Source organism: Solanum tuberosum, unplaced genomic scaffold (assembly GCF_000226075.1).
Source record: "Solanum tuberosum cultivar DM 1-3 516 R44 unplaced genomic scaffold, SolTub_3.0 scf00120, whole genome shotgun sequence".
In the NCBI taxonomy this organism is placed as follows: Eukaryota; Viridiplantae; Streptophyta; class Magnoliopsida; order Solanales; family Solanaceae; genus Solanum; species Solanum tuberosum.
The window spans coordinates 959,338-974,585 of record NW_006239047.1 but is presented as its reverse complement, the minus strand read 5'-3'; the positions used below and the strand labels follow the sequence as shown (position 1 = coordinate 974,585).

Below are 15,248 nucleotides of genomic sequence, written 5' to 3'. Positions count from 1 at the left end.
ATATATACATATATTTTCGTTCCCCTCTCCCCCTCAGATCTCGCTCGCCACTCTCCCCGATCTCGCTCGCCAGTCTCTCCCTCGCCTCTCTCGCTTATACAAACATAAATGTATAAATTGCGTTTTATTTGTATAAAGCGAGAGAAAATTGTATATACACATGCAAATACATATATCTTCGTCCTATACACTTATAATTATACAATACAAATATTTCTCTGCCCAGTTCTCTTTTTGCCTTTCTCTCTTTCTCGCTTTATACAAACACAGATTATACAATTGATCTTTTGTATATGTATACCGAAACATAAACAAATTATATACAAATGCTTTCTTTTGTATATGTATAGCGAAATATACATATTTATGTTTGCTATGGAGCGCAATTATGCAAACTATAACTATAACATATAAATATGATTTTTGTGTTTGCTATATGTGAAAATTGTTTTTTTTTAATGCATCAGCATCAAACATTTTATGATATATTCGTAGAACTACTAGAAAGAGCGGATAGAGCCGTATTGAGCACACTTTCGTAGAGACACCGATTTCATAGCCAATATTCATTTCTTTTACTAATAAATAATTAATACGGTCCGTTTAAAAAAGAATGAACCCCTTTTCTTTTTTGATAATACTTTAACTTTAACTTTAACTTTTCACGTGATATGTTTAAGGCTACAAAATTAAATTAGATTTTGGTACATTTGACATAACTTTAATTTAAAATCACAAAATTAAAAAGTCTTTCTTTCTTTTACTTAAACTCCGTGTCAAGTCAAATTATACCATTCATTTTTAGACGAGGTAATAACTAAAAATAATGGAAAACAATAAAGTAGTTTTTTTCCAGCAACTTCATCAGCATACTTCACACCTGGGCTATTCGCCATGGCTGCTGCAACGGCATCGACTAGCTTTCATATTCGTCGGAGCTTCCAATATAACGGCAACCTACAAAACTCGTCTCCAAAACGGGTTAAAGCTTTTCAATCGCCGACCATAATCACAGCTTCCTTGGAAGCTCGACGTCCTCAGAACGTCTCCGGAGAGTTCTTTGTCGGTAATGTTTATCTAACATTCCTACTTCATTCTATAGACGGAAGCAATAGTTTGAGTCAACTACACCTCTATTTGCACTCATCACATCCAAATATCCCTATCCCTATTTTTGCTTTGTACAACAACAACTCTGATGGCAGATGACAATCATCTGACCCGCACTTATTTTAATTTCTAGCTACGATGCTTGGTTAAAGCTTTACTCAAAGTTGATCTTTTTTCTTATTTGTTGGTAAAGCCCAACTTACTCATCATTATCTCTACTGCCTTTTTTCTGTTTCTTCATTTCCATAAACTCTTTCTCAACTGCTTATAGTTTGAACTGTTCATTAGTCACTGTTGGGTAATAATTAGTAACATTAAATTTCACTATTGGATACTTGCTTGCCTTTACCAATGATTCAATACATATGACATGACTCCAGATGTAATTCCTGAATTATATAGGACTATGGTTTAATGATGTGAAGTTCAATCATGTTGTTATTTGATTTAATCATTAAGCAGCTATGTTTAACTTGCAGATCATACATGCATAGACTGTGATACCTGTCGATGGATGGCTCCGGTAATTATCAATACTTCTTAATATCTTATACACTAGAATAGCATCATTTCACACTATGGTTCCCACATTTTCTTTTAAGTTATACGTAAATAAACCATGATACATGTGAACAATTCATGGGACTCACATTTATGATAATAACGATGCGAATTACTATTCAAAATTGAGAATGAATTTTGATTCTTGGCGGTCTATAACAAGGTAAAACCTCTGTATGGTGGGAAACTGGATTTACCCATATGTCTTGTTTAATCATTTTGTCTACTCTTAGTGGTGAAATGAGTTGGGCGTTATTGACCTTTTGTCTTAACAATACTAGGCGACAGGAAGGATTTCCGCAGTTAGTGTAAACTTGGTGGTATGGATATTTAGTTCAGGTAGAAGAAAGCTTTAGATTAGATGTAATGCTTAAATAGTTGAGGAAGAATCTACAAGAACGGAACACACAAGCAAAGTAGAAGGATTGACAACAATTTTCAAAACTCTTTACCAGAATTTAGGTGGTTAAGATGACAAACAACTTGAAGTGTGGAGATCAAAGGAAAGCCCAGAAATATGTTAATTGCATCAATGCTTGGAATAAAAGTTACGCATTAATGTTTAAGGAGTGGGACAACAACACCAAAGTTCTTTGATCCAATGACGAATGCCTAAAGGAGGTACAGTTTTAAATTTTAAGGGACATTATACATAAAAATGGGAAAACATGGAACAATTGAGTGTGTATGTCCTCCAATGCAGTTGGATTACGAGAAAAATGAGAGGGGAGAATATAATTAGGATAACATTATTGTTTGGGGAATCAGTCTAGCAAGAAGAATGAACTGTAAAGGCCTTTCTGATAAGATGAGGTTGAGCAAGTAGTGAAGAACTGTTTCGCAGATAGACTCCGGGACCAAACGGTTTTACTCCTGCTCTACCCATATGTGTAGATTGTTGGCTAAATTATATATGACCAATGTATTTTTTCTACAACATAATGCAAAAAAGCCCCACCTTGGTCTAGCATTAATGAATTCTTCATATTTATGAACTTGTATGTGTTCAGTGGTGTGGCAGACTGTGTTGTCAAAGACATGCTAGAGACCTGAAGCGAGGCTCAAAACATGTTGATCTCTTTGCCTCGCTTAATGTGCACTTCAGTGTCAATTTCAGGGCTCTAATACATACTTTTCCTTGCCAATGATCGTTTCTTGAAGAGGTGACACTAAACAATTATTACTTCACTAAACAGACCTTGGAGATTTTTTGTGCTTTTCACTTTTGATAACACTGGTGTTAGATCATCAGAACTTCTATTTCCATCCTACTGTATTCGGGTTTCATCTCTGTTGGATGTCCTTTCCAAACTGCAATTATTGAACGGGAACAAACATGAATTCTAAGAAATTGGTTATAATCGAAGCCAAATCTATAAATACATAGACTTGTTGAGGGCACTTAGTTCTACTGTTGCAGTAGTCCCCTTTAATTGGACAGATGAAAACCTAATTTTGGGAGTGACATTGCTTTATTTCTTGTACTTTTTAGGATAACTTTACAAGAGCTGGTGATATGTCAGCAGTCTTTAAACAGCCCAGCTGTGAAGAAGAACGACTGAGGGCTCTTCAGGTGCTAGTTTTTTTTTTCATCTATCATGTGGATTGGGAACATTGCTATTGATTATCTATTTCAAAATTGTTAAACACAAATCATTCTGGCAAAAGAGCTTTAGGCGGAAATAAGTATGCATAGCAGTTCTATAATTCTATGTTAATATGCATTTAGCTTGGAGAAATTTTATCTGATGCTCTTATCTTATCATTAATTAGTTCCAAATACTTTATAGTTTCTCTGACTTTCTATTTGGATTAATGATGTTGCAAGGCCTTACTCTCATGTCCAACAAGTTCAATCCATACAGAGAAGCCTCCTCATGATATTTTAGAAGTTCAGAAGACTTTCCCAATTCCAATAGATGAGCATACATTGCTGGTATATTCATTCTCCTTTTGAAATTTTCTCTTTTGCTTATTTCTCTCTAAAGCATCTGATGTAATTGAAAGAGTCTGTCCACAGAAATTAATTTGATTCAGACAACCTGTCGATTTGTGAATACTGTTGTGTTCATCGTCATCATCATATTTTACATAAATGTAAATGAGAGCCAGTTGTAAGCTGGATTCGCTTTGATGCATGCTCTCATTTTACTAGTCAATAACTTTTTGAATTTGCAGATTAAGTTGCTAAAGTGGCATCATGTAATACCACACAATGCGTGAAAACTTGTCTTTGGTGATCTTAATCATGAAAGAGGTCTTTATTTCTTTCAAGGCCATGGGAACTTGCAGTCAGGATACCAGCACTTGATTGAAATAAACTTGGGGGATAATCTTTTCATCATCGCTATGAGAAGGAAAAGAAGAAAAATGACGTGGTTTTAATATTTTTGCATGATATTTTATTAATTGCAGACGTCAATGCTCTTTATAAAGTAGAAATATTTCCCTCATAAATGTGGGATGTCCTATTGTTCTACTCACTACATTAATATTTCCCTCATAAGTTTGGGATATCCTATTTTTCTACTCACTACATTTTGAAATGCTATTTTTGTGAGATATATGATGCATCACTCCATTCTGAGTATGCCAGGATAATGGTTTTTGACAAGGAATGATTAATGAACTTATATGCCAAACAAGGATATTCATAGGAAAGAATGAAGATAATAAAAGCATAATCTGTTCACTTGGTTTAATTTTTGCAGCCAATGGAAGTTCCGTCGGCTAAATAATATTTGTTAGTACTAACAAATTTCAGCAGTTCTTCAAATATTTTCGTTTCAAAAGAAGTGTTCCACATGGCTAGCTTTTTGCGTGGAGATGACCGTACATGTGGTGAAATTCATTGATACAGTATTCACTATAAGTTTCTTTTTTAATCGTATCATTTTGAAGTCTCCTGATATTTTTATGGAAAAACATTTAGCATTATCTAAGAGTCTTCTACACCCTGAAACTTTGTCTAAGAGTCTTCTCCACCCTGAAACTTTGTCTAAGAGTCTTCTACAACTTTCAGGGTGTTTACCACTGTGGTTATCATTCTGATAAGTCATTTGGAGCAGCTTCTTATTTGATCGTTCGTGCTGAAGGAAATATTCTTGTTGACAGGTATTTCAGTATTCATAGTTCATCACAGCCTGTTGATTTCACAATAAACAATACACAAGGGGCGGCTGAAGAGGACTAATTTAGTGAATAGGGGAATGTTACCATTACTTGGAAACAATATAAGGGATGTTGGGTAGTTACTATTATCAAAATAAAATAAAATATAAGGGATGTTGGGTTGTGCTAGATATCTAGAATTTTCGAACTTGGATGCATATTAATTCAGTACTGACATAACTAACCATTTTCAGTCCAAGGTACACAACAAAACTGGAAAATAATCTTAAAATGTTAGGTGGAGCTCGTTACATGTTCCTCACGCACAGGTATGGTGATATCATTTTGCATCATGTTCATCTCTAACATGCACTAATTATTATTTTGATTACCAGCGATGATGTCGCAGATCATGAGAAATGGTCAAATCATTTAGGCTGTGAACGGATTCTTCATTCGCTTGAGGTAATATATTCAATTTGTTGAAACTTTTTGTGTGACTGATCATCTAAGATATCATTATAGAGCTCGTTCTTCTAGGAGGCAGAATATCGGGCAGCTGCTGTGCTGTTTCCAATAGCTAAGTTTACATATCCTAAAAAAGAAAGGAAATCAATACAAATCGATACCTAATTAAAATAGGAGTAAATCTCGGAATAAATAAGCTACCTACTATATTTACACATATGCTATAGAATATTCCTAGGATTCTAACATCTTGCAACAAGAGAATCTACCCGATAAGACTTGGCTTTGAGTCTTTCTTACTGAGAAGGTAACGGATAGCAGCATGATACAATCACCTGAGTCCCCACAAGATAAGAACGGAATTTGTTGAAGGCATAGACCACGACCAATAGCTCTTTTTCAGTAACTGTGTAGTTCATCTCAACAACATCAAGAGTCTTACTGGCGCAGGTGAATAGAGTGAAATACCTTCTCCTTTCTTTCACCTTGGACAACTGCCACTGTGATATCGCTGGAGTCGCACATAAGCTCAAATGGTAGATTCAATCTTGAGCTATAATAATTAGTGCAATCACCAATTCCTCCTTGAGTTCATCAAATGCCTTCAAGCATGCTTCATCAACGATAAATTTAACATCCTTCTCGAGTATAACTTGCACATAGGGTTCAACACCTTAGAAAAATCTTTAATGAAGTGCCCATTAAACCCTGTGTGGCCAAATAATTTCCGCACAGTGCACACCCCTAATGGACATAGGAGATGGTAATTTTTCAATGGGAAAAACGACAAATATACCCCCCGAACTATTGTAAATGGTATGCAAATACCCTCCGACATACTTTTGGGGCATTGGTGCCCCTGCCGTCCAAAAACTAGAGCATATATGTCCTTCACTCTAACGGAAGACTAAATAGGGACATGTGGCACAATCTTATTCGTCGATCCGATATTTAATAAATTTATACCCAAAATAAAAGCCCCACCCTATTAATTAAAAAACCCACCCAAATACAAAATACCCACACACCCAAATTATAACCCAAAACCCCAAAATACTTCACTTTCATTTAGCCATCCCCGTCGAAAACCACCTCTCACCGACAACAACCACCACCATGAACTCCACCTTAACTATCGGTTCATCATCCTTTTTCCACCACTCCATTTACGATCCCCAAAATTACTTCTAAGACCTATAGTAGAAGATTCGTCTTCCAAGCCTCGCCAATGGTAATTCCTAGTCAAACCCATTAATCTCTACCGTCCAATCCGCTGGTGTCACCGTTATTTTCGCCGTCGTGGCCTTAGGGAATTTTCCAATAGAAACTCGATTGATAACGGCTGAAACCCCACTACCTTTTGTAATTGAAAAACATACCAAAAGGTAGAAGAAGATTTACCACAGTCCCAGTTCTTCGAATCTAGTCCTCAACCATTGAAGCCCTAAAAAATCTCCTCTAGAAAAAATTAGAACCAGGGGAGGACGAGTCTGCTCAGCTGGAGAATACGGAATACAAATTCTTGACGACAAGGTTGTTGGATGAAATGGGCGAGGCTTCAAGATGCAAGGGAGATTTTAAGAATGCATTGTTGATGGATAGATGTGGTGAGGGGGTGAAGGTGATTCAAAGGTTAGAGGAGGCATGGCTAGCTGTGGAAGAGAACAAAGTGAAGGAATTTGGGTGTGGGGATTTTGTATTTGGGTGGGTTTTTAAATTAATCGGGTGGGGCTTTTATTTTTGGGTAGAAATTTAGTAAATGTCGGGTTGATAGATAAGATTATGACACGTGTATATCCGTTAGTATGAAGGGTATATATGCTCTAGTTTTTGGGCGGCAAGGGTACCAATGCTCCAAAAGTATGACGGAGGGTATGTGTATACCATTTACGATGGTTTGGGGGTATATTTTTCGCCCTTTTTCCCTTTTTCAATTGCTTCCACCTTTTCTTGATCAACTTCTAAGCCCCTTTTTGACACCTTATGTCTAGGACAATTCCCTCTTGGACCATAAAATGTGGCACTTCTCCCTGAGTGAGAACCAAATTTGTCTCCTAACTCCGTCCAAGCACTCGATCCAGGTTATTCAAGCAATCATCGAATGACTTCCCGAAGATAGAGAAATCATCCATGAATAACTCAAGTCCTCAACAAAGTCTTCGATCATGTTGCCCTCATGCACCTCTGAAATGTTGTTGGCGCGTTACATAATCCAAACGATATTCACTTGAAAGAATGTGTTATATGGGCAGGTAAATGTGGTCTTTTCTTGGTCCTCTAGAGCAATGACTATCTGATTGTAGCCGGATGCCCATATAGAAAGCAATAGTATTCTTGTCCAGCAAAGATATCTAGCATCTGATCAATCTATAAAGGATATCAGGTAATGATCCTTCCTTGTGGAATTGTTCACCTTTTAGTAATCCATGCATATCTCACCCAGTCACAGTTCTTATTGGAATGAACTCATCTCTTTCATTGGTCACCACTGCGATCCCTTTTTTCTTAGGGACACACTGAACGGGGCTCACCGCCTCACCCAGATACTCTTGAGAAATAGGATAGATAATATATGTATCTAACCACTTGATAACTTTCTTCTTGACCACTTTATTTTTTGTTTAGAAGGTAACATTCTTGACCACTTCTTCCATCACATGATTTAATCGCCCCTGGTGCTCTATGCTAGGTCTGTGGCCTTCTTGTTTTATACATACAAAATCCTGGATCGATACCCTGAATGTCTCCCAATTTTGCCAACCAATTACCCTCTTGCGCTTCCGTAACACCTTCAATGATTTGTCTTTCTCCAACCCAGAGAGTTAAGATGATAGAATAATTGGCAAAGTTTCACCTTCACCCAAGTAAGCATACTTGAGGTGTACTGGTAAGGGTTTGAACTCACATTTAGGAGCTTCCACAGTTGACAACTTGGGTGGGGGTCCCAGTGGTCTGTTTAGCGGCTCAAAATTACCTTCTCTAATATAAATGCTGGCCATGTCTAATATTTGCACCCATTTGTTCGGTTTTGCATCTCCATAAATATTGCTGCAGACCAAACCTCTCTCTAATGAATCATTTGAAGTGATGGGAGGCGGCTCAAAATTATAGTTCCACCACATTAATCATGGACAACTCTTCATAGTGCGCAGGTAGTTTCAGAGCATTGTATGCATTGAATACTTTTACTTGATCATGCACTCTCACGGTTAACTGTCCTGCTGTTACATCAATCAGTTCTCTGCCCGTGGCTAGATGGGACACCCGAAATAAATGGGACTTCCGGATCTGGCTCAAATCTAGGATGACAAATTCGCAGGAAAAATCAAAGCCCCAACTTGCATGAGTACATCTTTGATAATCCCCTCTAGTCGTGCCAAAGATCTATCTGCCATTGGTAGAACAATAGTAGTGGGATTAGGGGTCCCCAAGCCTAGCTTCCTGAAAACAGATGAGGACATCAAATTTATACTCTCCCCTTGATCACATAGTGCTTGGGCAGTGACTTGTTTCTCAATGACATTTTCAATAGTGAAACTCCCAGGGTCTTTCAGTTTTGTTGGCAACTTGTTTTGAATCTGCCAAGTGTACTCTACAGTAAGTGCTACTGTAGCATACTCAGTGAACTGACTTTTATTAGCCACAATGTCCACAATATGCTTGGTATACTTTGGGATTCCTTGCAGCATGCCTACCAAAGGAACATTAACGTGCACCTGCTTTAGTAAATCAAGAAATTTCTTGTACTTTGCCTCCTCTTTCTGCTGTATTAACCGCTAAGGGAAGGGAGATGGTGATTTGGCGACCACATGGTGTGGTTGCTTTGCCACCGACTCCTTCGCTGGCCGTTCCGGTTCAATTACATCATTTTCATTTACTTCCTTCTCAGCTTTGCTATGCTTTGTGTTTCCTCCTGTTCTCTACCATTTCTGAGAGTCACAACATTGGCCAGAGCTTTTGATTCAGCTCAGCGTCACTTGGAAGTGTTCCATGTGGTATAGTGTTCTGCGTACTACTAGCTACTGTGGCCGATCTGCCTCTCTAGATTCTGGACTGCCGAACTCCCAGGGTCTTTCAGTGAGTCTGACATAGTCAGATGTGACCCCTATAGTATAGTGATACAAGTATCACTGATCTCTAGGAAGTTCAGGATGTGTTACTGAGGATCCTCATGCCATAAACTCAGGAATTTCCCATTAGCATGAAGCAGTTGTAACATGCTCTGTTTCAGCTCGAACCACCCAGTGATGTTGGGCTTGACATGGTCGATGTGACATTGCCCAAAAGTAGCATTGCCACTTCTTTCACTCTACCTTTAACGACCATATCTAACAACCAAGTGAATGAGTGCCTATTGATAGTCAAATTGTAGCAACTCCCTCCTTCGCCTGTGCAGTGTCCTTTTAGGTTCTGAGCCAAAATCCTCACGGTTGTTATGATCCTTCTCAATACTTGAATAACAAATATAATAATAGCTAATTCTAAGTAAACTATTAATTTTTATGCCCCCGGCAACAACGCTAAAAACTTGTTTCTCCCGAAGGCACACACAAGCCGCATGTGGGCGCCAAGTAATATAGTGACCCGAGAGTTGGATATCGTACCCACAGGGATTTATGATCAACAATTTATTAGACTTCACTATTACTAATTAATTAAACAAGTATTTTCACCAAAAGTTGATTTGATTATAAACTACTACAAAATTATAAAACTAGGTTATTTATGCTAAATAAGTAATAAATGAAGTGATTTCACACTTAGAATTAACACAGAGAGATGAGCATTCCAGGGTAGTGGTTGGTTCACCAATCCTATTGAGTTAACAAAATACTTTCTCCTAATCTGAATTATTGACTATTGCTACGGATTAATATGAGTAGTATTCTCTGGATTACTACTTGCTTGTTCAAAGTACATCGCCTCTTATATTCTTATGAAATTGATTAACGTTTACAACATTTAAGCAAACACGGCAACTAGGTATATTCCTATCCTAGTCGCAAAACCTTTGGGGAGTTAGATCATGCTCTCTTTAACCTTTCTCTAATCTAACACCGCCTTTCCCTAGTATGTTAGATATATAGTTGATAGAATTTAAATGTTTGCTACACAATCAAGCAATTAATCACAAGACTAAGAAACAATCACAAACTGATTATTCAAACTAAGATAAAAGTCTTCTTCAAACGACAATATTCATGGCTCTTCCACAACCCCATAACAAGGGGTATCAGCCACTTATGTTCATGATAACAATCAGATGAATTTTAGAAGTTAAAAACAGCAACTAATAATTGGAAGATAGAAAAAGACCGATGGTTCGTGACTCTACTCTGCTCCAAAGCATAAAAACCTTGTGTAAAATGTCCTAATCCTTCCTAAAATGAGTTTCTGGGCTATTTATAAGAATAGGAAAATTTCTAAGAGGGACTATCCAAGCCCACAAAGGATTGGGTAAAATTCTGGACTCTAGCTGCTCCTGGATGCACTTCATCGACCAACGCGCGCAACAGGGGGTGCACTGTATCGATCAACATGGCCAACACTTAACCATTTCAGAAACTTCTTCAGTGTGATAGAGGACGTGCCACATTGAATTTGTCGAGATAGATGTCGCACCGCATCGATCACCGCATCCAATGCTTGGTGAATTTTTTCTTCTTTCTCATATCTGCTGGACGCGGCTCATTGGTCAACACTGCCAGTTTGGACGTGATAGAGCATGCACCACACTGAGCCTTTGATTTCTATCACTTTAGCACTCAAAAGTGATAGAAATGCGAGTAGAGTAATGTGTGAAGACGTAAATACACCCAACATCTGCAGACATCAATGCCAACTTGTGGGGCCCTAAAAACAACTAGAAAATTTCCTTTAGTTTACTAGTTTAGGTCTCTTTGTTATTCTGATTTTTGATATTTATTTTGTACTTAATAGCTTCTTTATATTTAGGATTTGTTTTCACATAGGTTCCTCCGTTACCTAAATTTTCTTTAAGCGATTAGTCTTTTTCAGTTTTGTATGCACTACACTGGCTATATAAAAACCAATACAATGATCAATAAAACTCAAGTTCATCAGCTACCATTATATTTTTACTCTTTAGTAACAAGTGAACTCGTTTTATATCCCTATTGGTGTTAACCTCAAACTATTATTTATGATAAGAAGTGAGTCATACTAAAGTCAGTGTGCTTCGTGAGTTGTTGTGTGCTTTACTTTAGGTGACTCCTTTGCAATACTTCTAATGCATATAGGGAGTTGTTACTCTTTGCTAGTTGTAGTTTTTTCTCTTTAAATAGCACTCTTAGACAATGGTTTTTATCTCTTATAAGATGAATTTGCAATCCTAGACAATGATATATTAATATTGACATTAAATTGATTTCAGGTAGATCACTCAACTGCTGCCGTAGAGATTAAGCTGGAGGGGAGTGGACCATGGAGCCTCGGTGACGCTGTCACACTAGTACATACACCTGGACATACAGAAGTGTGTAAATTGTTCTTGTACCTTAGTTGCTTAGTCGACATATAGTTCATTGTTTATCTTGTTACTTTAGGGATAACTATAATTGTGATTTTAACGATTTAGCAGTTTCTGATGGTTCATTCGTGTCATCCTTGTGAATTCATGGTGGTCAAACTTTTAAAATTCCAATTGCTAACCGACATGCAATTCACTTTTTTTCATTGTAATTTAAGGATCAATGTGATGGTGATTTCAATAATATACAGTACTGAATGATTATTTCTAGTTATCTTGCGAAATCATGGTTCAGACTCTTAAATTACCAATTCTAACTTTATTTTTTGGTACCGTCATAATGGTAGGGGTCAGTATGCTTGCTATACAAACCACATAAGGTGCTTTTTACTGGAGACCACTTCGCCATGGGTGAACTTGGCTGGACCATTGCCGAGAGATACAACAAATTTTCAGGTGCATGATCTTGACATTTTTATTATGCTATGATGTTATTGTTGTTGTGATGGTGATAATGAAATGGGTAGTGAATATAGGGTGGATGTTTCTCCTTATAGAGTGAAAATGTTGGGGGAGCATATTCCAATGAAACTTACCTTGACAGTGCTCTCAAGATAACTGAGTAAAATGAGTTAGTGGAATAATGAATCCATATATCAGCCAAATAGAACTTGGGGCTGCTTCCAAGTTTTAATGGTTCATGATCCCTCACATTATCTTTGCCCGCTTTACCTGTAGCAGTGGACCTAAAATAAATTCTGTGGAAGATGAGATTGATCTTTTCTGAAAGACTTGTAATATATATCGTATTCAGCAAGTTAGCAGATGTATGCACTCTCCGAATGAATCTGAAAATATTGTTTGTATGGACAATCACTGATATGGACAAACTTAGATCTTAGGGATCTCCACTCTGAATAAGTAATTAACAGATGTCAAGGTGGAGCAATCTGCTCCATGGTCATTGCCTAATTGGAGGTGGGGATAATGTAATTTCAATAATACTGTGAAAAAGTAAGTGGAGGAGATACAATTTCCCTTTATGGCTCCCATTTTGATACATCATTGAGCATTTGTGGGGTGATAAGTTAGCCATCTTTTGTCCGTTCAGTTAACCCAGGTTTTTTTATTGAGGAAGGCTGGGTGGAAACTATTTTCTTCTCTGTGAAAGATTTTTGCTCAGTGTTTGTAGGGTATATTTGAAATTTGTTTGGAGGTAGTGCTTTATTCATGTCTGCGCTTATTTAGCTTTAGGTTTCTTTCTACCTATTGATGTTGCTTTAGCACGAGATCTGATATGATCTCCTATAATGTTTGCAGTGCCCAAGCAATTGAGCAGTGTGAAGTTGATGCTCGACTTGGATTTTGAATGGATACTTCCGGGTGAGTAATGCTTGTTATATTGAAGTTTGACCTGTTTGCGCATTTCTATACTAGTACAGAGAAATAAATGGAGCCACACCACTTGGAAAATCAACAGGATACTAGGAACATATTATTAGCAAGTAATGGTAATTAGCATGTGCAAGGCTATTTACTTGGTAAACCATTTATCTGTGGTTTGAGCTTTGAGATGTCTTTTGAAGTGCAGTGTTTGACTCAGACACAACTTTCCCTCGTCTTCTGCTAGCAGACCATTTGTCTGTGGTTTGAGCTTTGAGAAATCTATATACGTGTAGTGTTTGACTCAGATAGAACTTTCGCTTGTCTCCTGCTAGCAAATCACATATCTTTCACCATCTCTGTTATTTTAGTATCTTACCTTGTATTGGGGATTAGATCAGGGGAGTTAAACTTGAAATATGTAGCAAATCCCTTCCCATTCTGTTCTAACAATTTAGTGTTTTCTTATCTTGTTGCATCACATCCCTCTGGTCACCATCAATAATAGTTCTGCTTGACTTTCAGTTCTTTAAACCATCTTAACCTTCATTATATTGAGCAGCAGTGCATTTTCTTCTAGTTTGGTCTTGCAGTTAAGGGTGTTAAATGGATTGGTATACTCAGTTGGTTAATCAATATGATTTGAATTAATAAATAGGTCTTGAACTAGCTGATCGAACTTTACTTGGACTAGGTAGAATAACAACACACAGCCAACTCTGTCCAACTTAAGCTTGGACAAGTAACAGTTTTATAGGTTAAAATCGACAATCTTAGGGTATCAAATAGATGGGTTGGTCAAAATGAGTTGAGGTAGTGATCTGATCTGTTTGAAATATATTTGCATCTAGATGTTTGGGTCAAGATAGGTTGAGCAATTTGTCATAACCCTACATGTCTACTCAAACTCTGGACAGGTTAGATAAGTTACAGTTTCATTTATCAAAATTGACTACTTGCAGTTTTCCTTTTTCAATAATTTTCAATGTTGTGAAATTCAAATTGCTTTGAGCATTCTTGAATTTACTCCGCTCCTCCAACCAAGAAGTCAGGAGGATGTTTACCTTGATGTGTATAATGGCTGCTTCATATTTTAATTTAAGTCTTATGGCTTTCCACTGCACTTTCTAGTAACAGTACATGATTAATACTGATACCTCTGCCAAACAATTCATGCATATAGTTGCAGTTGTTGAAATTAATCAACTGGTATTACTCAAGTCTAAAACTTGATAATCGGAGAAGTGCAGAACACCATGTGGTTGACAAATCTTTTTCTTTTGTCAATGAAGGAAAGCTTAACACAGGAAAACTAATGTAGCTCATATGAATTGTTGTCGTGTTGACCAAAAAGGCTTTTGAGTATACCTACAGATTCAGGCACTTGCTCATTTGATGACACATGGAAGTATCTGCATAGAACTGTCTGTTGCTTCAGTTTTACAGCTCAAAAATGTGGCAATTCCTTTAGACCCTCATGTCGGCATTTGTTTAATATTGATTGCATTTTCTCGTCTCATTTCAACCAAGTAAATCAGATAAATAATTTATCCAGTATTTTCTTGTTCTTCAGGTCATGGTAGGAGAACTAAATTTAGAGATGTTGAGGACAAAAATTCGAGCTTAAGAGCTTTCCTAGAGACAAAAATGCAGCTGCTATGAATCCTGTTGCCAATTCCTATCGAAGGATTATGTAGATAAGCAGTTTGTTTGTGAATCTAGTTCTTGTAATAATGAAAGGTAAGGGTATAATTGTGCTTGGAATCTGTGGACCACAGATAAGCTTCTGGCCTAGCCAGCTTCCCTTATTAATGTCATGTAATGTATGATACTTGTCAGAAGAAAATTACTCGAGAGATTGTTGTTTAATGATTCGAGTAATGGCAGGCACTTAACGTGCCCGAGGAATGCCATATTGCATTAGATATTCTCGCGCCTTTTGTTCTTCTAATGATAAAAACCTGCTGAAATTTCAGTTCATCAGGTATGCATTCAAACTCCCAATGCCCGCTGAGTTGTGCATTGGTCCAATCAGTGTTCTCCGCTCGCCTCTCGCCAAAGGCGATTAGGCGACGTGCCATCGCCTTCGAGGTGGGCTTTTTTTAAGATCTGATTTAATAATTCT

General features: G+C 37.3%; 1 protein-coding gene across 1 annotated transcript; it reads left to right on the top strand.

Annotated features, from left to right (window-relative positions):
• Window positions 1–847: 847 nt before the first annotated feature.
• Window positions 848–15,048, top strand: LOC102592806 (uncharacterized). The gene is made up of 11 exons (XM_006350312.2): window positions 848–1,066; window positions 1,590–1,633; window positions 3,164–3,244; window positions 3,500–3,607; window positions 4,694–4,785; window positions 5,037–5,111; window positions 5,178–5,247; window positions 11,645–11,746; window positions 12,088–12,196; window positions 13,061–13,123; window positions 14,697–15,048. The coding sequence occupies exons 1-11, from the start codon at window positions 895–897 to the stop codon at window positions 14,783–14,785; spliced, it is 1,005 nt and encodes a 334-aa protein (XP_006350374.1). The 5' UTR covers window positions 848–894; the 3' UTR covers window positions 14,786–15,048.
• Window positions 15,049–15,248: the final 200 nt, after the last annotated feature.